The sequence below is a fragment of the Lemur catta genome, chromosome 13, assembly GCF_020740605.2.
Source record: "Lemur catta isolate mLemCat1 chromosome 13, mLemCat1.pri, whole genome shotgun sequence".
In the NCBI taxonomy this organism is placed as follows: domain Eukaryota; kingdom Metazoa; phylum Chordata; class Mammalia; order Primates; family Lemuridae; genus Lemur; species Lemur catta.
Genome location: NC_059140.1, coordinates 44,803,389 through 44,819,115, shown reverse-complemented (window position 1 = coordinate 44,819,115; position 15,727 = coordinate 44,803,389). Strand labels below are relative to the sequence as shown.

Sequence of the window (15,727 nt, the reverse complement as noted above, 5' to 3'; positions counted from 1 at the left end):
CACCATTTATTGAAGAGGGTGCCCTTCCCCAATATATGTTCTTTTTGGCTTTGCCAAAGACCAGTTGGCTATAAATGTGTGGCCTTAGTTCTGGGTTCTCTATTCTGTTCTATTAATTTATGTCTATGTTTATCTCATACCATGTTGTTTTGGTTACTATAACCTTGTAATATAATTTGAAGTCAGGTAATTTTTGTTCTTTTTGGCTAGGATTGCTTTGGCTATTTGGGCTCATTTTTGTTTCATATATTTTTGGATTTTTTTTTCTAATTCTGTAAAAAATGACATTGGTAGTTTGATAGAGATTGCTTTGAATCTGTAGATTGGTTTGGGCAGTAAGGTCATTTTAATGATATTAACTCTTCTGATCCATAAATATGGGATTTTTTATTTGTTTATATCATCTACCATTTCTCTCATCACTGTTTTATAGTTTTCCCTGTGGACATCTTTCACTTCCTTGGTTAAATTTATTCCTAGAAATTTTATTCTTTTTGTAGCTATTGTAAATGGAATTGCCTTCTTGATTTCACTTTCAGTTAGATTGCTATTGGTATATAAAAAACCTAGTCATTTTTGTATGTACAAATCCTCTAACTTTACTAAATTCATTTATCAAGTATAAGAGTTTTTTGGTGGAGTCTTTGGGTTTTTCTAGATATAAGATTCCGTCATCAGCAAAGAGGAATAATCAGACTTCCTATTTTCTAATTTGGATGCCTTTTGTTTCTTTTTCTTGCCTCATTGCTGTTGCTAGGATTTCCAGTGCTATGTTGAATAGGAATGGTGAAAGTGGGCATCCTTGTCTTGTTCTGGTTCTTAGATGAAATGCTTTCAATTTTCCCCCATTCATTATGATGTTATTTGTGGGTTTGTCATATACAGCCTTTCTTATTTTGAGGTATTTTACATCTATGCCTAGTTTGTTAAGGGTTTTTATCATGAAGAGATGCTGAATTTTATCAAATGCTTTTTCTGTACCTATTGGGGTGATCATTTGGAGACTATGGTTGTGTTCCTTTGAGAGCATCATATTACATTGCTTTTTCAAGTTTTCTGTGTCTTTACATTAATTTCTGTACATCTGGTATAACAAGTGTTTCTTATTATTTTTGAATTTTCTTTTATTGGGGGAGAGGGATACTTTTTCCAAAAGATGTGACTATGATATTGGTTTGTTAGGGCTTTTTGGCTTTGTGGTTGGGTGCATGCAGTAGTAAAGGCTGTATGATTTTATTGGCTATAAATGGCATTAGTGGTACCTGTAGTTTCCTCCATGTGTTAGAGTGCATTTATTGGTGGAAACTGTGGTGAAGTTGTGCTGGGACTGCAATACCAGCTGGGCCCCTCTTCTGGTTTTAGTGGTAGTGATGGTGGGCTAAGCATGTCTATCCTTGTGCCCTGGGGCAGTGTATGCTGGCACCTGTGTAGTGGTTCCAGGAAGGCCAATTTTTGGGCCTCTAGGTAACATTCTTGAATGTTGGTTGTAGTAGCAGTGTACTGGGAAGGGGATGGGGCTGTCGTGCTTCTGGGAAACCAGTGTGGCATGGATAAAATAGCAGTAGCAGTGGTGGTGAGATGTTCTTCTCATTCCCAAGTCCTGTGCACTTGTATCGATAGTGGTTACAAGAGGCTATGTGGGCCAGCCTCGAGACAAATAGATGGTATTTGCAGGCAAGAGCCAGCTGAAGTGGTAGTGGTAGGATGTTTGTGCCCTACCTCTGTCCCTGGGGAAAAGTATTTGGATGTCCCAGCTGGTGAATTGTGATGTAGAACCCCCAGGACCCTGGATCCCATACTCTGTCTCAGGGTGGGGCAAAGCTGGGTGGAACTGGACCAGGCAAGCTTGTGCTCAGGCCCCCCAATGGCGATTACATGCACCAGCCATGACAAGGGGGTGGAATGATTCTCAGGCTGCTAGTAAGATGCCTTAGGTTAGAGGTGACCACCAAAGCACTGAGGTCCTGCCACGGGCATCCTTGGCTGGCTGGGGTTGGGGGATTTACTTCCCTCTCACACCTCATTCTCAATGAGACTCACTCCTCCATCTTGGCTGTTGCAGCTAACCCAGACGTTCAGTAAAACCCATAACTTTGTGCCTTGCCCTAAACTCAGCCTTAGGCTGTAGGAGCCCCAGACCAGCTTAAGCCTCAACCTCTGTGGCAACTCTCCCCTTGCTCAGGTCCCAGGGATGTTGCCCACTTTTAACACCAGCAGCTGCAGGCCACACCATGCTCACTTCTGAGTCCTGTTTGCAAAAGCTCACCACCTATTCACACCCCAGCTCCACAAGCAGCAGCCTACGTTTCCCTAACATCTAGGACTGGCACCACTGGTTCCTATGACCTTGCATAGTCTACTAAAAGCCAGGATCAAGAATGGCATCTTACTGTAACCATTGATGTCCCAGAAAAGGTGTGCGACCCAAGGCCTGTTCCCTACCTGAAGCAGTTCCTTCCTACAATCTTCCAGCCACTCCCCAGGTCAGAATCAGGGCTTGGGAGGATCAAAATGCTCTCCTGTGGCCTCAATTGTATGATTCTTTGGTGGGAAAGTGGGCCACCCTCTCCCATATTGGGCATTCGCTCTTGGTTCCTGGCTGCACACTACCCATTTTTGTTCTCCTTTCTGGATTTTAGTGTTTCCTGTCACTTTTCTGTTGAACTCCTGTGTTCCCTCTTCAATAATATATTTACAGTGTGATTGTCTACACACTATATTCATTCTTCTAAGTGGACTAAGTGTGCCTGGAATGCAATTAGTCAGCCATCTACCAGTGTATCATTTTTTTTTAATATCTGATATTTTATACTGAGTAGGCAGATTTAAATTTCTTTCCTTGTGAAAATATACAAAACTTTAAAGCGAGAACCCTTTTAAAGAAACACAACTTGTCTTAGTCTAGTAAGAAATGTGATTTTAAGTAAAAGAGACATGAAGAGGACAAACATACATTGATATAAACAGAGAAATGGTGGCTACACTGAAGCAATTTTTCCTTTTCAAACAATGAACACTGACAGGCTAAAATGAGATTTTCTAGTCTAATGGGTTATATCAAAAATAAATACAAGGAATGTATTATACTGATTTTTTCTAGTCCATTCATTACTTGTGGTTATGCACATGGCTTCTAAAAGCCAGGAAAAAGAGTGATAATAAATGTCATTTTGAGTTCTCTTTCTTCATATATACACTCAAGAAATTTTATTACTTCAAATACTTAATATTATTTTGAAGACACTATATGATATTTTAATTTTAACTTCATATTTCCCTCATGTACTTTATGCATCCTCGTTTGTTTTGTTTCCCTGGCATGTGAGCATTTCTGGATGCTCACAAATAAAGAAATCCCCCCACTATACCTCTGTCCCACCCCCTGCTCTAAGTAGAGCATCTCCACATTATCTAATATAACAGGCCAGAAAGAAAAATCACACTTCTTTTAAGCAACAAGGAGAAGAAAAAGTCAGTGTTACATTCAAACTACCCAAATCTTTGCAGGTGGGAAACAGTCCTGTGTTTGCTTTTGGCAGAAACCATCTAATGACTATTTTTCCTATGGGGTCAGTACCTCTGTGAACGTATAAGTTCATCCTCTACCTTTCCTGAAATGGAAAGATCTTTGAATCCTTAACTAGAATATTATTCTTCTTGAGAATTCTTGAGAAGTTCTTTTTTTTTTTTCAAATCTCAAGTTTGTGAGAAGGCATTTTGAGGTTCCCATCTTTGTTGAGATTGACAGAACAAAAAATGTCTGAAGACGTGTTTTTTTTCATGCTCTATACTCGAGAAATAGCTTGAGATGAAAACTTTTTTCCATCAGAAGTTTAGAGCATGCTTTCACTATTTTCTAGCATCTAAGATTGATACTCAAAATCCTGACACCAGTCTCATTCTCTTTTCTGTATAGTTGACTCAGGTATTTCATTGATGTATTTTCATTGCTGTTCATTCATGCTATTGTTATCATTATCTTAGGTTTCTTTTCTTCACCGCTATGAGAGATATTATAAATCATTTCTTTAAGCTTGTTATTCTGAAACTTGACACAGAGACTGAACTTGCTCTTTCATCAGTCATTTTTCTGATTGCTTTCTTGGCTACTCATTTTAGAAGACATGTGCTGTACTTCAGAGAAATTTGTTCCAATTATTTCTTATTATATCCCCCACTTTCTCAGTACTCTTCTTCTAAAATGGCTGTGTATGAGATAACAAACTTGTTGATTTGTGTCTCATCTATTTCTCCATTACTTTAATATATAGTCCTTTTTATTTTAATGAGATAACATCAATTTTATTTTTTCTAAAACTTATATTTGATGCTTACAGCGAACATTTTAAATTTGAAGATATATTTTTTATAGTTTTTTTTTCTTTTTTTTAACTTCTTGTTTCAAAAGTGAATATCTTATGGCATCTATTTGGGATACTAACTAAATTTGTGTTCTTTCTCTGTTTTGGGGTCTTTGGTGGAAGATGAATTATGTCTGTTTTTAAGAAAATATTGTGTGTGTGTATATATGTGTATATATATGTTTACATCTCTCTTAATATTCCTCAAATATTGAATCTTGATAGTTGGTATATCAATAATATTAAGAAATAACTACTTAGACCTCTATGTACATAGAAGATATGAATAAGATGAAATTATTAAAAAACTGGATGGGAGACTAGCATATAAATAATCTTCAAATATCAGAATACACACATTTTTCTCCTCAAATATTAGTGACAAAGTTTATCATACTGATGCCATTAAAACTGTTATTATGAAAATGACAACGATAGTTCTAGCAGTATTTTCTCCTTTTTCAATCTCAGGGAAATTCAGAGGACTATAGATGAGCACTGGACTGCACAGAACATTGCCTATCAATCTATTCAGTCTGTCTATTTACCTACCTATCCATTTTTTATATCTATCTATCTATCTATCTATCTATCATCTATCTATCTATCTATCTATCTATCTATCTATCTATCTATCTATCTATCTATATCTATACCTATCCTTCAAATCTAAAAGACTTTGGTTGAATAATTTCTCAAATTTATCCTACAGGAATCTTTACAATTGATCATCAATGCTATTAGTTTTATACAAACACTCAATATGGAATTGATTTTTTTTTTTTTTTGAGACAGAGTCTCACTCTGTTGCCCAGGCTAGAGTGCCATGGCATCAGCCTAGCTCACAGCAACCTCAAACTCCTGGGTTCAAGCAATCCTCCTGCCTCAGCCTCCTGGGTAGCTGGGACTACAGGGGTGTGCCACCATGCCCAGCTAATTTTTTCTATATATATTTTTAGTTGTCCATATAATTTCTTTCTATTTTTAATAGAGACAGAGTCTCGCTCTTGCTCAGGCTGGTCTCGAACTCCTGAGCTCGAAAGATCCACTCGCCTCGGCCTCCCAGAGTGCTAGGATTACAGGCGTGAGCCACTGCACCCAGCCTGGAATTGATTTTTTTAATTGATTTTTTGTGTGTCTGTCTTTTGTATAAAAGTGAGTTGACAGAGTCAATCTTAACTGACAAATTAAAATGACAGCATGACAAATATATTTACATGTAAACATATTATTGCCTATTATTATTTACTTATTTATCGACAGCAGCATGTTATATAACAAAGAATATGACTTTTGAATCAAAGAAGCTTAAACTTCTTTGTAAAATGATGTATCATTGGGAAAATTAACTGGTGTTCATCATTTTTTGTATCTTTAAAATGACAATAAAAATGTTTATATTATAGAGTAGTTGTGAGTATTTAATCAGTTAACAAATGAACAGTAGATTGAACAAATGAACAAATGGTCATTTTTTTTCCTCCACTGCCCCTGTAACTGATCATTCTTATTTTGGGAATATCCAAAAGTATGAGTGTCCATGGAAAGCAGGTCTGGTCTTTCACTATTAATGACAAAAAATTGAGTTCCTTCTTTTTCCAGATCTTGACATCTAAGGCCTATTCTTATAAACTAAGCTTGGCCAATGATGCATTCCCAATAGAGACTTCAAATCTGGAATGACCAAAGCAAAGGAAGGAAAGGAAGATTTTATTTTGCATTTGTTTTTTTCATTGGCAAAGGATACAGCAACAGCTAGTTTGGAGGACAGTGTAACTCATATCGACATCACAGATCTAGAGTAGGTGAAGCAGAGATGCCAGCTGAGGGATGCAGTGTCCTTCCATGGAAGCATCTTTGTTCTCACCAGGCTTTCACAGGGTGTAATTTTGGTCTCTTTTTAATTAATAAGTGTCTTTTGGTTTCAGCCAAGTTCCAGGACATTTGTTCAATTTTCTAAGATAACCATTATGTTTTCATGAGACTCCTTTTGCTTATGGATCACTTAGTTTATGCTTATTGTTCCCATATAAAAATAAGCCCTTATGGTGACATTGGCAGGAATAGCAGAGTAAGGACCTCTAAAAACTCACTACTTCATGAAAGTAATGAGAACATTGGGAAAAAATGTCAACATCACAACTCTGGAAAATAAATAAAGCCATTGCTTGTAACAATACGTGAAGCATTTATTGAAGAAAAACATCTGAATCTAGATAGGAACAGTGAGGTTTGTGATGTTTTAACATGTTCCAATCCTATCCGCCTCTCTAGCTTTGTGGTGGCCACCAATGCTCCACAAACTATTCTACAAAATAGAAGATGAGTGGACGTTTCCCAACTCATTTTATGAAACCAGTATTATCTTGGCACCCAAACCAGGGAAAGAGATCATAAGATAACTCCAGACCAGTATCTCTTTTGAATATATATGAGAAATCTTCCATAAAATACTATGAACAAAATACAGCAGCATATAAAAGGGGTTATACAGCATGACTAAGTGGAATATATCTGAAAAAGGTGCATCAAAATCTAAAAGTTAATTAATATAATACACTATACTATTATAATAGAAGATAGGACAAAAATCACAAGCTCATTTCAATAGATTCAGGAAAATCCAGTATCTTTTTATGAGAAAAACATGCAATGAACTACGATTATAAGGGGCCTTCCTTAACCTGATCAAAAAGCATCTATGAATAAAAGGGGAAACATCATATTTGATGGTGAAAGTCACCTCTATTCAATATGATGCTGGATGTTCAAGCCAGAGAAATAGATGAGAAAAAGAAACAAAATCATGCGATTTAAAAGAAAGAAGTAAAACAACCTCTATTCGCAGGTAACAATGTCTTATATATAGAAAATCCTAAGAAATACACAAAAAAATCTCTTAATCTAATAAAAATGTTCAGGTAAGTTTCAGGATACAAATTCAATATATAAATATAAATTGTATTTCTATAAACTAGCAATAAAAAATCTGAAAATGAGATTAAGAAAAAATACCATTTATAATAGCATCAGAAATAATAAATTATTTAGAACTATATTTATCAAAATAAATATAAGAACATACACCTAAATCAACAGAATAGAATCTATATACAGGATTGGAAGGCTTAATATTTTTAAAGTGGCAATACTGATAAGTCTATCTGCACATGCAATGCAGTCAATATCTAAATCCCAGCTACATTTTTGCTGAAATTGGCAAACTGTTCATAAAATTATATGGAAATACAAGAGACTCAGAATAGCTGAAAAATCTTGAAAAAGAAGAATAAAGTCATAGGGGTCTTGGTACCTGATTTCAAAACCTACTACAAAGGTGCAGTAATCAAGACTGTGATACTGGCATATGTATATACATACAGACTAATAAAATAGAATTAAAATACATAAATAAACCCTTACATTTATGCTGAAGTTATTTTTGACAAGGATGCCAAGAATATAATCAAAAGAAAGGTCTTTTCAACAAATAGTGCTAGGACAACTTGCAAAAGAATGAAGTAGAACTACTATTGCACACCATATACAAAAATTAACTCAAAGTGGATCATATTCCTTAATTTAGAACCTAAAACTTTAAACCTTCTAAAAGAAAACATAGGTGTAAATCTTCGTGACCATAGATTAGACAGTAATTTCTAAGATATGCTGACAAAACCAGAAGCAAAAAAAGAAAAATAAGTAAACTGTACTTTATCAAGTTAGTAACTTTGGTTCTTCAAAAGACACTATGAAGAAAACTAAAATAGAATCCATAGAATGAAAGAAAATATTTGCGAATCTTATATTTGATAGAGGACTTGTACCCAGAATGTAAAAACAATACTTACAACTCAATAATAAAAAGAAAAATTACCAAAAATTGGGAAATATATTAATAGAGGTTTCTCCAAAGAAGGTATACAAATGGCCAAAAAGCATATGACAAAAATTCTAAAAATAACCATTAGGAAAATGCATACAAATCTGTAATGAGATACTGCTTCAAATAAACTAGGATTATTTTAATAAAAATAACAAATATATGTCAGGATGTGGAGAAACTGGTACCCTCATACATTGCTGGTGTGAATAGAAAATGGTGCAGCCATTGTGAAAAACAGTTTTACAATTGCTCAAAAATGACATAAAGAGTTTACTATATGACTCAATGATCCCACATGTATGAATATACCCCAAAGAATTGAAAACATATGTTCAAGCAAAAATGCATACATGAATCCTTAGCATAGTTTTTATTCATAGTAGCCAAAAAGTGGAAACAACCCAAATATCCTTTCTACTGATGATGTATAAAAAAATGGTAAAGTTTAACAATGGCATATTATTTGGCCATAAAAGGAATGAAATACTGATACGTGCCACCTTGAAGGGATGTTGAAAACAGGATGCTACATGAAATAAGCACAAATTGTATAATTATTTTTGTATTAAATCTCCACAATAGGCAAATCCATACAGACATAAAGTAGATTATTTGTTGTTAAGAAGGTGCAGCAGTAAAGAGTGATTACTATTGGGCATGGGATTTCTTTTTAGCATGTTAAAAATGTTCTCGATTTTGATAGTGGTAATGATGGCTCAACTCTGAATGTACTCTAAACCATTGTATTCCACACTTTAAACTTTAATTAATTTTATGGTATATGATTTATATCTCAAATGGAAGAAAACTAAACCAAAACAAAAACAACCCCTGTCATATATTTTAGTATATAACATGTTATGTGGCATATAGAAAATCTGTAATGTACAGTCACTATATTAGACTTTACTAATTTCTCCTCAAAAGATTTAATTGAAATAGTGTATCATAGTAATGTCTTATTCAATTTTATGCAATATAAAATGTAAAAAAGACATAATATATAGAATTATGTGGTTCAAAAACATAAATGACAAAACAAAACTTGTAGCATATTGAGAGAATTGTAGTCTTAATTAGTCTAATTCTCTAGGCAGATACATGGCTCCCTTGATGTCACAGACTTAATATGCATATAATTTTTATATGTCATTTTATCCAACTGAAGGATCATTTATTGATAGCTGTGAAACATTTTAAACCACATAATTATCTTTAATAACTACCAAACTCATATGACTTTCTCATAATATCATGCAAGGATTTATAATTTGCACACAAATCAAAGGGAAAAAAGCTATATAAGTCAAAAAATATTTTGAGTTTTCAGGTTTTTTAATTTTTGAAATTTTACTTTAGCTTCTTGTCACTTGTTTGTATAATATGGCATTATATATTCAATTTTGTAATTCCACTGCATGCCACAAGTAGGTACTTTTTAACTATGTGGCAAATAAAATGAGACATTCTAGTTTCCTAGCAAAAAGAAAACTAGCACAGGCTGTTGGTTTACACTCAAATGCATTCCTATCTATTACACTGAGGCAGAGTCATGGTATATATTTAAGAACCTAACATCAAAACTGTAAAAACAACTAGAGAAACAGAAGTCAGTTGTGACTTTCTGAGTGAGACAAAAATTTAGTGTACTGCCTTTGAAGGAATATCTTGGAGGGAAACTTGATCTGTGCTTTTTTTACTAAGTCATATTGTTCTCTTAGGAAGAATTATTGCATCTTCCTTACTGCTAAGCAATGAAACTCCAGTGCTGGTGCAGAGCTTGCCAAAATTGGTTTAATAAAAATATAGAATTTTGCTTACCCACAAAAGTCTAAATCTGTATATTTGTGATTAAATCCTGGTATCTCCCTTAAATGCATATTCCAAATACATGAAAGCACTTACTTAAATTCCTGGCATATTTTAGGTATTCAAAAAAAGTATTTTGTATGTTTGCCTTACAATCTCCAAAATACAAAGTTCAAATTCAAGAACTGTTTGTCTTTATTAAATTCCACTTTTAAAAAAATACTTGCATAGGATTTCACAATTTAGAAGGTATTTACATAATCATTACAATTATTAGATTTTTATCTGCTTAATAACCTTGAATTGGTGGCCAATCAGGACACTGGGGCTGAGTGTAAGTGCTACCCCCAAATCATCCAAATAGAAAGTGGTAAATTCAAGAGGTACACCCAGATCTTTGGACTCCACATACAGTTCTCTCTATAGTAGGAAATAGATGAATCCTATCATACTGATTTATGGTGCCAGCTGATGTGTCCCTCTTTCTCTAAAACTCTATTGCCCTCTTCCCCACGGATTTTTAAAGGTGTAATCAAGTAAGTGCAAAGATGCAGGTAGACTTGCTTACCCAGTAACATGAGAGGGAGCCATGTTAACTAAGTTTTACTAAATCCATGTGACTTATTTATTCCTCTGGGATACACTACTTTGGCCTCTCCACGATACTTCATTTTTTCATATCCACTTTTACATATTATATGATTGTAAAATTGTAAAATCTTTGAGGACAGTAGGAGGTCTACTCATTTTGGGATCTTTCACATCTCCCTCAACAGTTTAAATGCATGTTGATCAACACAGGAAAATGTCAAGAACTTTAAAGAAAAAATATGCTTCAAATAAGCCCACAGTTTACCTAAAGCTAATGATAATTTATAGCATTAATACTGTATGTTAACGTACATTCACATTGTCATTAAAATATTTCTAAAAATAATACCAATAAACTAGAAGTCTTACCTAGACCATGTCTATGTGTTGACATTGGTGGTAAAACAGTCCAAGTCTTGGTTTTGGGATTGTAACATTCAACAGTGTTCAAGGTCTTTAAGCCATCTCGACCTCCAATTACAAAGAGTTTGTCATCAATAACAGCCACGCCAAACTGCAACCTCCTGCCATTCATCATCCCTGCCTGGATCCACAAATTTGTTCTGAGGTCATATTTCTCTATGGTTGTAGCTCCTGATAAAACATAAAATCAAATAGTCACCAATTACTACTAATCCAACATACAACCTGCCCAAGGCAGTGTACATATTAGGACGTGAAAACATTATTGTCACATTCATTTTTCTTAAAGAAAAAGTGGTAAAAAAATCAAAGTGTCTGTAATTCAACTGCTTTATTTTCTCCTCTTGGCAGACACTAAGGATCAAAATAAACACAAAATTTCAGCTTGTTTGAATTATATAATGGTCTCATTTTAGGCTATTGATTCAATAGACACATTGGGTTGGGTATCACACATTTCTGTCAGTAGATTTTGCAACATTCCTCTATCACTCTTTGTCAATAAAAATGTAGCATAATCCCAGCATTAAAATTTTTTATAAAGATCTTTCAAATAATTAAGCTATGAATGTTATCTGTATAGTTTCCAAAATTGAAGAGAAGTTAATTGAATGAAATATTACCATGTTTCTCTTTAACTTTATGCCTTAAATAACTGAAGGTTTTAAAACTCAATTGTGAAATATATAAGCAAATATTTGCTATGCTTTTTAAACCTGCTTTTTAAAAAAATTATCTAGGGAATAGCTTAATAGAATTTAGAGACATAAAATATCTATTCTTAGCAATCATGTTATAATCTTTAAATAAAATAGCTTATCTTTCCTTTACAAGCTTTTTATAAGTTTGAGAAATACAATAACTCTGACTAATACAACAGAAATTAAAAGAAGAAAGTAGCTCGATTGCTGGGGAGATTTGCTTTAACAAATTTAGTTATCAATTCACATTGAAAATGTCAGCCTAGAATAAGTTCACAAATGTTTATGTGATATAATATAAGCTAACGAACACCGATCTCACTGCAGTGCTTGATCTTAATGTTCAGACTCACCTTCACCAATGTTTCATCCACAATGATTAAGTATCCCTACAAAGGGAATCAACATTCTTGTGTATTTTTATTTAATCATGGGCAATCTATTTTACTGATAATGTATAGTAAAAGTTTGCAAATCTAAAGAATACATTCCTCTGGGCATCCATTTACTCTTCAGAACCTAACTAGCAATGAGCTAAACAAATATGAACACCTTGATAGCAGAGATTTTGCTAATTTAAGTAAAAGTGTATGAATTTAAGCTCAATTTTTATTTAAAGATAACAAAGAAATAATAGTATAGACACCGAATTAGATGTATTAAATCTGCTTTTTGATATTGTTAAAAAATACAAGCTTATTCCCATACATAACTAAATTTGAAGTATTATACAATTATTATTTTTAGAATAAAAATAAATTGCAATGTTCACAAAAGTTATTTGACTATTTATTAACATGCACAATATTTTCAAGAATGTTCTTATTTTTATGTTTTGATATATTCATTATAGTTGGTATTGAATGTTTTATTCAACAATGTACAAATCAAAATTCTACCATGAACTACATCATTGAATAATTTCAAGATTGTCTAGATTTTCAAAGCTCGATAGCTTTGCTATTACGTGAATGTCTAACTAAAATTTGAAAATTATATGCAGCTACCTGTCTCTTGTGACTGACTCTTGACAAATGGTAGCAGAAGAAAGAGTATAACCCAATCCTAATTAACCCAATCCCATTAGACTCATATTTTCCAGGGATGGGTGGATAAGGAATAAGTAAGTATCTGAACAAGTATACTTTCCTTAATCTCCAAAGCCTTGGTCAAAGCCTTTGCAGAGAATTTGAGGTCCAGTTATCATTTTTAGAGGAAGTAGTTGGGAATGGGTAAAGTTAATGAGTTCTGTGTAACCAGATACGTTGTGGTTCAAAAGGAAAAAGTAGGGCTTGATTTGGAATTTAAAGTCTCATCCAAACAAGCTATATATGGCTTAAATTTCAACACTATAGGATTTTTGACTTTCAAAGTTTTTCTTCTAACTTCAGTCTTCAAAAGGGACCTATTCACTTATTCTAAAGTAGCTATAGCAGAAATAGGAGCTCATCCCTACCTTCATTTTTCAAATGACAAGCTGTATTAATTTTCTGTGACTGCTGTAAAAAAAAATTATCTCAAACCTAGTGGTTTAAAAGATACAAATTTATTATCTCAATGGTTGAAGAGGTCAGAAGTCTGAAATCGGTCTTACTGCACAAAGATCAGGGTGTTTGGCAGGGCTATGTTCCTTTCAGGAGACTCTAGGAGAAAATCAGTTTTCTTGTTTTTTCCATTTTCTAGAGGTCACCCACATTCCTTATTGCTATTCTTCAAAGCCAGTAACATTACATTTCTCTGATGTTGACCTTTGGGATTATATTGGGCTCACCCTAATTTAATCTGACATAATGTAGAATAGTGTGCTTATATTTTCATTTGATTAGCAACCTTAATTCCTTTGCAGACTATCTTTCCCTTGCTAGGAACCTAATATATTCAGAGGTTCTGGGCTTTAGTATATGAATTTAGGGGGGTGGGGTATTTATTCAGCCTACCCTAGAAACCAAGGCTTATTTTTATTCCAGTCTTCAATCTTGCTTATTTATAAAACATTTACTAATACAAAATGAAAAGGATCATTTCAATACAAAATAAAAGGATCTTTATTTTAGCCAATGTAATTGATTTTCTTATTCAGTCTGCATGTATTGTAAATATTTTATTTGCTTTTTAACAATCTCAAATTTAAGCATATGCTTTCCTTTTCCTTATGAAAGTTATTAATAATAATATTCTTTAAGAAATTTCCTCACCAACCTACTTTACTAGCTATCTGTATAAACCTCCTAATTCTATCATTATTATTAGTTTATGAATTTGTGGATTTTGTTGTTTTCCTTTGTTTATAAGATTGTATGTATTCCTTTGGCTGTTCCCTGAGTCAGAGGAAGAAGAAAGCTATCCTGAGTAATTTTAGCCTTTATTTTTCCTTAAAGTAAAAACAATACTTGTCATTATATAAACTAAAAACAGAGTATGAGTTAGTGTGTACTGCTGTGGTGGTAGTTGATAAATTTGGAAGAGATCCAAAAGTAAAGTTTATTTTAAGACATAGTTACATTGGGGTTACTCTGCTAATGAAATCATCAATGTTATGTGACGTTGGGGTTATTCTGTTAATGAAACTATGCCTACAAGGTGAAAGCATGACTTTAAAATGTGAGACTGCAGGCACAATAGACTCATGACAACTTTCATAAACTTGGGAGTGCCTGCTCTATCTAAAGGGAATAGTTTTTACTCTGTTATTGCCACTGGGAATTCTAGCTGAATATTGCCAGGTTTTCTGACTTAAGAAGAGGCAGAAAACTACATTTTTTAAATGTGGAATTTCCAAACAATAAAAATGTTCAACTAATTTAAAATAGTGTTTAGGCCCATTAAAACAAGCACATGGTCATGTCTGGCCATAGAGAACTATTATTAGGAGTGGGTAGATCCATGATGTTTTACATTTTAAGCTCTAGACCATTCCTGTTATTAAGTGTGAAGGTTGCATTAACTCTTATAGAAAATTTTGCTGTCTTTCTGTGAGCTATCACTTCGTACAGTAATAATATTATTTCATAAAATATATTATATAATTTAATTAAAAATCAAAAGCAATCAATCAACACTTATGTGCACATATGGAAGAAAAACTCAAGAAAAATCAAGTAGGTGGGAGGGGAAGGAGGGAATGAGTAAATTCACACCTAATGGGTACAGCGTACACTAACTGGGTGAAGGGCACATTTATAACTTTGATTCAGACTGTACAAAAACAAATTATGTAAACAAAATATGTGTAACCCTGTAAAATTCTGAAAAAAAAAAAAAAAAAAAAAAAAAAAAACAATTTGTAAAGCTTCCCAACTTAATGTAGTTCTGTAATTCAAAGGTGAATTTCATTCATGATATATAGAATATGTGAAATAAAATTAGATAGGTATTTTTGAGATTATATGATATAAAACAATATATGATATAATTATATGCATTAATATCTACTTTATAGTTTATTTATTATAGACTATGTGTCAGGTAAGGGCTAAGTGTTTAGTATGTATAGTAATATGAAATTTTGATGTTGCATTATTGGAAATAATTCCTGATATGATCACTGATACTTTTCTCTAGAAAGTATTCATATTCATAAGGCTGGTCCAAGTATAATGGTATATCTACAACTAATTGATCATAACCAGTTACAGATTTCTTTGTTCCTTCTCCACCGTCACTGTTTCACTTGACTAGCCTTAAAAAATATTCATACTAACAAGGGAAATAATGACATATATATTAATTCAGGACTACTTGACATTTTATGCATATCTTTTATTGAAATAAACTTGTGAAATAAATATTGAATAAAGATGTTCTGTGAAGGAGTTCACAAATAATATATTTAATAGATAATATTTAATGAGTACTTCCTTGATCTAAGAGTTTTACCTGTATTAGTACATTTCATTTTCTTAAAAACCTGATGAGAAAGGTATTAATATGTCAGTTTTACAGAAAAGAAACCACAG

The 15,727-nt window shown here is 33.2% G+C and overlaps 1 protein-coding gene across 2 annotated transcripts in view; it reads right to left on the bottom strand.

Moving 5' to 3' along the window:
- Positions 1–15,727, bottom strand: part of KLHL1 (kelch like family member 1) — a 282,548-nt gene that overhangs the window by 70,368 nt on the left and 196,453 nt on the right. For both annotated transcript variants that reach the window (XM_045567731.1, XM_045567733.1), the window contains one exon: positions 11,017–11,241. In XM_045567731.1, the coding sequence (XP_045423687.1) occupies positions 11,017–11,241 (225 nt within the window). The remainder of the gene's footprint in view (positions 1–11,016; positions 11,242–15,727) is intronic.